This window comes from Limanda limanda, chromosome 7 (genome assembly GCF_963576545.1).
Source record: "Limanda limanda chromosome 7, fLimLim1.1, whole genome shotgun sequence".
Taxonomy (NCBI): domain Eukaryota; kingdom Metazoa; phylum Chordata; class Actinopteri; order Pleuronectiformes; family Pleuronectidae; genus Limanda; species Limanda limanda.
Genome location: NC_083642.1, coordinates 15,295,710 through 15,305,596, shown reverse-complemented (window position 1 = coordinate 15,305,596; position 9,887 = coordinate 15,295,710). Strand labels below are relative to the sequence as shown.

The window sequence follows — 9,887 nt, the reverse complement described above, 5'->3', positions numbered from 1 at the left end:
CGTCCCAGGGTTAGAGGATGTGTGACGTTAATATATTGTTTTACATTGCATGTGTCACGTCATGATAATTCAGTCTCTTGTGCCGCCCTCTCGGCATTTTTCACCCTAGGCAACCGCCTATGTCGCCTGTACCAGGAGCCGCCCCTGAAAGCATGAATCAGACCTCTCAACATAATGTAGTTTTTACTGAGAGTTTTACAACATCACTGAACGTTACATCATGTGTCAGTGGCCACTTTGTTCTAATGTGGACCAATATTACAGTGCTGACAAAACATCTTTACCAAGTTTATTCTGTTTCGCTGTTCAGTATATGGTCAGTAATGTGTACATTTATACACAGGAGATGTTTATACTTGACATTGTTGTTAAATGTGGCGTTGCATTTCACAAAATTCAAATGAGAGGTGATTGATGACATTCAAAATGTAATAATACAACAAATTCTACTAATAATAATAATTAAAATATAACTTATTTATATCGCACTTTTCTAAACAATGTTACAAAGTGCTTAACAAGAAGAAATAAAAACAAAAAATGTGAAATAAAATTAAATTAAAAAACAGACAAAACAGTAAAAATGAATACAAACAAAAACAAATAAAAAACAGTATAAACAAATGAAATGAATGCAAAGCAGATGCTCCCTGAAGCTTTAGAATGAGAAACATTGAGAAAATATGTTATCCACTGATATTCCTAGTTTACACTCTTGACAGTAGTATAGCTGTGTAAGCTATTTAGCTTTCATTAATTTGTGTTTTTTTATTATCCATTTTTATTAACTGGCTAATACCTATTTCTCTTTATTTGTGAAACATGACTACAACGTTTTGTTAAGAAGAATTATTATCTTGTATATAATGGCCAAAAAGAAAAATAAAGCTTGTTGATACTGAGAGATAAATATGGCTCTTTTTAAAGTTATGGCTGATTACCATCATTGCAGTCTAGGTGCAGTTTGCACGGTCTGTCAGGGGATGTCCCTGTTCACCCGAGTCAAAGGTTTTACCAGTTAGAGGCGTCACGTTAGGCTGATACCACATTTCAACTTTGAACAAATGAGGACTCAAATTCAAACTTAAGCAGACATGTGGTTTGCTCATTCAGCGTTATGGGCTTAAACTACTTCCACTGTGTGGTCTTCCAGGAACTGATTTGATTACTGCTTTATGATTCATACAATCCCTTAACAATAGTTCCTTTATTTCAGCTTTTCATCTTGTAATGTATGCAATGTTATGGAATTGAGGATTAAAGTGTATTGAGTTGCATGTCACACACCATTAAACCCAGGGAAGCTCACTCCAGAAATCTGGTTAGGGCATTATTTCACTCTTTTATTTACAGTTGTGTTAAACAGTCGAAACAGGAAGTTCAACTAGAATCTCTATCTCCCCCCCTCTCTCTTTCTCTTTCCTGTTTTATGAGGAGTGATACATGAGACTGAAACTCATAATACTAAACAAACTTTTCACAAATATCAGAAAAAGCGTCCAAAAGGCAAAACACACCACGTATCTATGTAAAGTTAACAAATGGTTATATTACAGAGTGTGTAGGTATTATTAATGAAACATGAACCTTGTACTTTCAGCATCTCTTACAGCTCATTTTCTCTGCACTGAGGCTGAGGTTCATGTCCGGTATAAGGCCTCACGCAGGTCGCACTTAGATGAGCCCGAGTTATTGCAAATCCAAATTCTCACTAAAATGTGTTAAGCTGTGAAATGAGTAATTCCACATCTAATGGTAGTTCTCTAAATTCGGTTTTAAGTGTAAATATCCCACAGTCTTCACATATTAAACAAACCCTCAGCCTCTTGGCCTTCCCGTTAGAAACCCTCACAGTGTGACCAGATGCGAGCCAGGCAGCCTCCTCTGATTGATGATTTTCATGGGATGTCCATGTCTCCGTTAGAGGCATGGGAGTTGCGTTTTTCTAGATCACACCTAGCTCTGCCGTCAACGTTTTCTTTGCTCTCCTCGTCCTGACCCTCCGAGTCCGATCTCTTTCTGAGACGCAGCCCGGGATCTCTCTGCGTCGGGATCTGGAAGGCTGAGAAGGAGCTTCCTAACGACGGCCTTTTCTCTAAAACCAAGGAGAGTGACAGCAGAACACGTCAGAAACCGTTTAAAGGGGACAAATGAAATCAGATGTAAGTCTACAAAGTTTGCAGACAAAATGGCTGCCCTCTATACCCCTTTAACACTTAACTCTTTCCTAACCACCCTATCAATAATGACGATAGTGCCCAATAGTACACAAGGATAAAATCTAAAAATAACATATTTTGTCTCCCTAGTTAGACAGAGACAGACTGTAGTGTATTCACAAACAATCCCTAATCTAATATAAGGATGTAACGCTTGTCGATTCACTGTTATAAATGTCATCCACAGCGATGGCATTTAACACAATGACCTTACGTTCATTCTAGAGAACAAATTCAAATGTTAGTGACATAAAGCAAAACTATTATTACTTATACACACAGTATTAAGTTTAACTATCATACAACTCTGAGAAATCTTTAAAGTCCCGTTTCATAATGCACTATCTGGTCGTGCGGATGGGACACGTACCTCCTGGTCCGATCGGCCGCATCAGTCTGTTCATCTGGACATTCCAGTGTTTGACGTTGGTGCTCGCCAGGCGAAGTTTCCTCTGCGCAGCCTGTGGGAGAAAAACCCATGAAAACTTCTGTTTTATACGAGCAAGCTGACATGTCCTTCAAGAAATAAAATAAAGGAGATAAATGTAGTTCTTCTTATTGATATGCAATCAGCGAGGTTTTAGTGGTTTTGCTCACCACTACATCCTGGTCAACCCTGTGCCGGTTGGCCCGGACCTCTTCAAGCTGCCTCTGCGCCTCCTCCAGGGCTTGAGACTTGACCTCCATTTCTTGCTTGAGCTCCTGCTTCTCCCTCTGCGTCTTCAGAATGTACTCCTCCTGTTCCTCCTGCAGGTTCATCAGTGCCTTCATTTTATCCTCCTCCTCTGCCAGTAATCTGGACACAACAGAGAACAGGAAACATGGTAGTTTCAAGAATTCATAATTGACACCAAGCTGTTATATTAAAATAATGTTTCAGGCAGGGGGAGAGAAGATGCACAGAACCCGATGTATGGTGTTTGGCAGATTTATGGGCTACATTTCTCAGAGTGCTTTAACTTGAAATGGATGAGAGTAAAGAAACAGCAACCCAACAGATCTGACTGATGACAACATTTAAGAACTTCCTCCATCGACAGCTCAACTTCCTCACGAACACATCACAACACGACATGAACTATTTTCAGCAGCTGAGCTGATGACCAGCAATTCGCACACTTGACTACCTGCTAACAGCCAACACCTCATTGTTCTGAAGCTCGAAACCTAAACAAATGACTTCTTATCGTGCTGTGAAAGTGCAAAAAGTGTTACCCTGCTTGAGCATTGCGGTAGGACTCCTCATCCAGCCTGGCCTTGATCTCCTGCTGCAGCGCCTCTTCCAAGCGCTTCTGCATCTCCTCCAGCTCCTTGATTCTCTTCCTCTGCTTCTCGGCCTCCTCCTCCTTCACAACCATCTCTGCCTGCATACTGACGCGGGCCTTGAGACACAGACGGTTGATTATTCCTATATTTCTTCATCTGAATTCAAACTCTTTAATGTTCCTTCTTTGCCCCCACACTCACCTGCTCAGCCTCTTTCAGCTGGACCTCCAGGGCCTGCTGCAGCTGCTCATGCTGCTGGCGCCTCTTCTGCTCGTCCTGCTGCAGGAGGGCCTGAGCCTGCTTTTGGGCCTCCTTCAGGAGCTCCAACTCCACCACCTTACGCTCCCGTTCCTCCTGCAGGGCCCGTAGCCTCTGCAGCTCCTCCTCTTTGGACTGTTGTCTCCTCTCGCGTTGCTCACGCTGTTCACGCCGCTTCAGCTTCAAATCTTTGTGAAGGGACTTTTTCCCCTCCACATCCAGCCTGATAGCTGTTTGAATGGCTGCAGTAGAAATAATGTTTAGTTTCATATCAAAGGTCGATCAATGAATTATATCAGTGTATTCTGACCTGTTGTCCACTCCTGTCTCTGTCTGGTGTCTGAGGCGCTCATCTCATACGTCTTGGAGAGGGTTTTAAGACAAAACATGCATCTCTTCCCATCTCTGTCCGGCAGCACCTGTTCAACAAGGGAAACAGTCACTGTATCAGTAAATATTGTGTGATCATGTATTGATTTTCTTTTTTTGATTTTTTGTGACCATTTCTTACATATACTGTGGTGAAGAGAAAAAAAACTGTCAACTCACTGGGAAAAGGAGGTTTTTGATCCATTTTGAACGACCAAACAATATTTGACCATCGTCTACTTCCTATAATAAAGCATGATTTCAGATGATTCTTTGTTTTCCTTTAGGGAAAAACATGTAGTGTGTTGCAGTGTGTGGTAAAAAGGCTGAACTTGACCAAATGTTTGTTTGCCAGTACTCAGTTTTGTTCAATGTGGCATTGAGGGGCTAATAATTGACTCAAAAGCAGGCATGAGCAACCACTCTATATAAGCTCTGAGATATGTGAGGAACTTGTAATCTGACTGTTCAGAATATGTTCAGTTTCTAACTTCTATCTCGGGACTGTAGGAAAATTATCAGGGCAAAGGAGTGTTCAGAAAGGGTGGGATTTTCACTAAGTAAAAGAAAGAAGGGTCTAAGTCATCATAAGAGCATTTCAGAGGGTTTTGTTTTTTAACAAAAGTGAAACATAAACTCGTGCCCTCCTCCACATCCCAATCATTTTGATACTGAATCTTCTGACTCATCATAACTGGTTGCGCATTCGTCCAGGTTTTGTTTCATTTTATGTTTTTAGAATTCTATTCTTTTAATCATGAAGAATTTTCCGGCAATTCACAGGAACCTTTGTTGAGGGAAATCATTAAAATAAGTGCTCTGTTTGACATCTTTCTGATTCATCCTGCAACCTCTTTGGGGAGTCCCCACCCCCAGGTTGGGCAACCGCTGTCTCAAAGGAAACCGATTATACTGATATTCAGGTCCATCATTTTAAGTTGAGTTATGACTTGAAAAGGCTCTCTCAGAAAACTTTCCTCACACCATACGTTGCTGCATCTGAAATGCTTTGCTTTAGCTCCTGGGTTTTTAAGGCCCCCTCCTCCTTATAAAGCCCAGTCCGCTCTGATTGGTCAGGTGTTTCTAGTGCGTATAGAAAATGTCGGCCTTTCTTCTCGCTTTACCTGACTCTGCTAGTTGGCGTGCTAGACTAGCTGCTAGACGTGCATAATGCAAGATTGAGTCATCGTGACGTTGTGGCCAGATACTGACGTGGCGTGTCAGGAGCAGTGTATTCTATGGGGGGGAGAAGAGCTATTTTTGTTTCTTTCTTTTCCGTCTCTGTGATTTCGGTGTATAACCACGGAACTGCAGTCTCATCTCCTTTTATAGGAATTAGTGGGGGCGTTTATTTATGCAAATTAGGAATGAAAGGCACAAGCTTTCAACTTACAAGATAATAGGATTCATCAATATAGGAACAACGGTGTGGACAATGAAAATTAATTGAGAGTTTACATAGGAACTTTCTTGAGAACAAATTTAAGAGAAAACCTCCCGTGTTAAGTATTGAGCGATTGAGAGATGATCATCTCCGGCTGCTTACCTCCACACAACAGTTCCCATCCAAAGCGATGTCACCCTGGCAGTCCTTGCGGTCCTCCCCGGTGTAGTAGCACAAGCTGCTCGGCCTTAAGGTGAACCAGCGTTCCTTCCAGTTTCTCCTCAGCTGACCTTTTTTCCAAAGATATCCCTGCATTGGTCCAAACACACACACACACTTACTGTTACTGCCCGAGACACAAGCCCGTCAGGACCCCAACAAAACGATCTTCTTGTGGTAGATGGGTCACCTACCTCTTTGAGGACATCACCAACTATCTCTCTATACGCTTCCTCTATAGCCATGCTGATTATGCTCTTGTCAATTCCTCTGGTAATTTTCCCTGAGTTCATCATCTCAAGAAAAACCCAAACAGTAATGCCACTCTGCTGCACTGAGTCCTGTGAGAAGAAGTCCTCCAATTCAACACAGTTGAACTCAATACTCAGGGCCATGCACACTTTCTTGAGGAGGTACTCCACCTGATGAGGAGAAGAAACCAAACGTCTTGAGGCTGAAAACTTAAAATGACTCAATTGAATGATCTGTGTTTGCTGCATCATACTCAAGGGAATCCTTGTTTTAGTGTTATCTGAAACTTCTTTGTGTTTGTAACTACATTTGACTGAATTTCCTGTAATTTTTTCACTTTACTAAATTTATTGTCGAGCTTTGCCCAATAAATCACCTTCTTTATATGAACCATCAAAAATCTCACTCAACAATGTAAATCTTTCTATAGAGTAACTTGTATTCATTTGTTTCTCAATTACACTATAGTAACACTTCTTACATCATTGTGGTATATATTACACCACAGTGTTCTCTGTACAAGGGTCAGCATGTGAAGCTAAAACACTTAAATAAAACTGGATCATGTTTTCTTTAACTCAGCGTGACAGTAACAACCCTGCCCTAGAAATGTAGGGCTTTCTGTTGGCAGCAGCTGTGAAAAACACTTGACAGGAAACCAGAAGGAGTTTGCAAGTGAGAAACTAGCGCACACCGCTTTGTTTAAAAAAAACAGTGTTCCATGATGGCACGATACAAGGTTTCAGCCTGGGTGAACTTAAGGTCCAAAAAAAATCTTTAGCCCACTGTTGCTGACTCCAGTCTTACAGTCAACAACAGAGCATATTAAGCCATAACATTCATGCGACTAAATTTAGAAAAAAGCAGCAACTCTGGCTTCAAGATGTCCCAAATTGTTTTTGTATTACTCTGTACAAAAGCAATATCTCTTATCCTGAATAAAAAAAATATTTTTGTGGTTCTAACCGCAATGAGTTCATTAAAAAAATATTTTAGATCTAAATATATCCTCTTTGAACCTACCTCATCAGGAACCATAACCAGGGGGTACTTGTCCTCAGACAGAAAATTAAAAAGACACCAAAGTTGGAAAGCATCCCTCTCCGGCAGAACCGTGCTGCTGTTTTTGTCCGTCTGGTAGTTTTTCTTTGCCGTAAGAGTCCAACAGAGCTCGTCTACATTCTCCTTAATAAAAGATCCTTCCACAACCTGCAACAACAGAATGCAGAGACAGAGTCCTTGACTTCAGAGTGATTCAAATTAGATTGATACAAAAAGAGCATGTGGTTGTGTTTTTATCACCTTATCCAGAATGTATTTGTTGAGATAAGGCATATAACCCTGACTGGACACAGGACCATCATCATCATCTCTGAAGTGCTCCTCCAAAGCAACGGGATCATGTGGGATGGACAGGACTGTGCACAGGTTGTGGGACAAAACCTGAGGAATCCCAATGTATAGGATTGAAAACTGTTGCAATGAAATGCTAAATGTAAAACACAGCCAAAGCTTTATATTCTAGAGAGATGGGTTTGTTAAGGAGAAATGTCGGTACCACTATTTCCTCAGACAACCTGATCTAAGAAGTTGTGGAAAAACAAAATGAATGGAGCTGAAGCTGTGAATTTTAACATGGATTGGTGTTACAAAATAGTGTGTATGCAAAATATTTGAAGAGAAACAGCATTGAAACATTTCAAATAGCATATTTAAAAAACATAAAAATCCTCAATCAGTGAGTACTTGTTTAGGTTAGAGCAGCTCAAAGAGGTTTACAGCTGAATAATATTGGTGGAATCTTTCTAAAAAATATAGAGTGATATAAAAAATGTGACATAAAAACTACTGGAAGTAGACAAGTAGTACTTTTCAGTGATAACATACAGTGTATTTTGTAAATTAATACTTCTATTCAAACTATTTTGTCAAAAGAGATTTTATCTGATAAAATCAGGCCTTTGCTATTGCTGCAACACTTTTTAAACTGAAAGTGTGCAACATCCTCAGATATCTGATGCATTTTATCAGACAACCAGTCTCTGTGTGTTGAGCCATAACCACATCCTGTCTCTCGTCTCCTGTGCACTACAACATCTGTCACTTTTAAGGCCAAGGCGTGCAAACCGCTCGGCTGCAAGCATGTCTTAAGAACATTGTGCCTGTACACGGGCTGCCTGCATGAGGGGGATAAGCCCAGTCATGAGGCTGACCCGCTGCAAGCCAGGAGTGGCCGTCCGCACATCGCAGGAACCTGGAGGTGGCTGGCAATGGAGTCTGGCCCACACCAAGACCAAGTGACATAACGATGAGATCAACAAAAATATAGCTGCCTCACTGAAGCCCTGTGGCAAGAGACAACAATCACCAACATGTTTCCACTTTGTCCTCGCTCTCACTGTAACAATGTTCTTTTGACGTACACAGACTCATGTTGTGAACATACTCCATTCAACAGGCTGGTCTCTGGGCAGGTCCAGTGTCAGAGGACCCTTTGCACTACAAGCTGGTACATCGAGGCCCAGTGCGAGCGCAGCTTGGAGATGAGGGCTCCCATTCATATACAGACTGAGCGCAAACTGTTACTCTCGTGCTCCTGCCAGACAGAGGTGCATATTGTGTCCTCTGTCAGCAGTGACAGCATTTCACTAGAAATAAAGGGAACAAATTTGTTCCTTGTTGAACAGAATGAGCTTTAAATCGGTTTGTCTCACACAGGAAATATTGTTGATAAGTAACATCAGATGATATAAACCCTTATTTCCTGTAGCACAGGATCAAGTGTAACAAAGACTAAGTAAGAAATGCATTTGTGACATTTAGTTTGCTGAGGACTTGAAATATATTCACTTCATCCTCCTCTGAGTGAGCCCACATGATTGAATTTGAATTGAGGGAGGAAATGAGGCAGCAGAGTAAAAAAAGTCAGTGGCTTCACAGATTAGAAAATAAAAAGGACTGAAGTCCCACCGTCCAGGTAGAGGACCATCCACTCACCTTCAGCTGAGACTTGGACACCTTACCGCTCTTCTCCAGATCCAGGGCCGTGAAGCCGTACCAAATGGACTTGAGCAGCTCAGACCGCAGGTCCATTTCTGCAGCAGTGTTACTTTCTGGTTTCCTCCTCTTGGTCTCTTCTTCTTCCCTCTGCTGTTGACACAGGGCCCCTGGGTGACAGCCAGACACCCACACTGTGTTGCTGCTGTCAGCGAGGCATGGGCTTTTACCGGTCTGTTGGCAGTGACACCTGCTGGACGTCCACGGTAGCGACAGAGTGGGAGTGTCTTATTGTTCACTGCATTCTCTGCTCCTGCCCTCCAGCAGTGAGCACAACCACTGCTTTATGAAAAGGCCCCGTTACAAGTTAGCGTCTTGCAATCAAATATTTATCACCCTGAACTTTCCCTTAAAACTATATAAATGTTAATAAGACGTAGTACCACGTGCCCAATAACTTATTGTTCTGTCTACTTTTGTACATTGTTTTCTTCTTATATATACTGTTTTATACTTATAAATATAAATCGTTGTTTTTATGTCTGATGCACCAACCATACATATAAACTGTGTGATGAGTTTTTTTTCAATTGCAGTTTTCTAACCTTTTAATGGCCAAACGAGTAATAATAAACTGTCAGCTTAACTGGTTATTGCAGCCCTCATTATAACAGATATATGTCCCTTTTTGAGTTGTATTGCTTTGCATATTGTTGTTGTTCTTGGTCCTATATTTTGTCAAAACAAACCAAAGTAATGCTACAAAAGTAACTTTAAATATATTTGTCAAATAATTATTGTGAAGTATATGAGTGTATGGTAGCAAAATATCATGTACTCGAGTAAAGTACAAGTACCTCAAGGTTGTATTCTAGTTCTGTGTGCTGCATGGGCTTTTCACCTCTGCTGCCTTCACGGACTAG

At 41.2% G+C, this 9,887-nt stretch overlaps 1 protein-coding gene across 1 annotated transcript; it reads right to left on the bottom strand.

Annotated features, from left to right (window-relative positions):
• Nucleotides 1-1,317: 1,317 nt before the first annotated feature.
• On the bottom strand, nucleotides 1,318-9,102 carry LOC133004514 (differentially expressed in FDCP 6 homolog). Its single transcript, XM_061073976.1, has 11 exons — nucleotides 8,965-9,102; nucleotides 7,270-7,410; nucleotides 6,991-7,176; nucleotides 5,910-6,137; nucleotides 5,659-5,805; nucleotides 4,054-4,162; nucleotides 3,687-3,985; nucleotides 3,435-3,601; nucleotides 2,817-3,015; nucleotides 2,590-2,680; nucleotides 1,318-2,095 (listed from the first exon to the last, which is right to left on the bottom strand). The coding sequence occupies exons 1-11, from the start codon at nucleotides 9,058-9,060 to the stop codon at nucleotides 1,899-1,901; spliced, it is 1,860 nt and encodes a 619-aa protein (XP_060929959.1). The 5' UTR covers nucleotides 9,061-9,102; the 3' UTR covers nucleotides 1,318-1,898.
• Nucleotides 9,103-9,887: the final 785 nt, after the last annotated feature.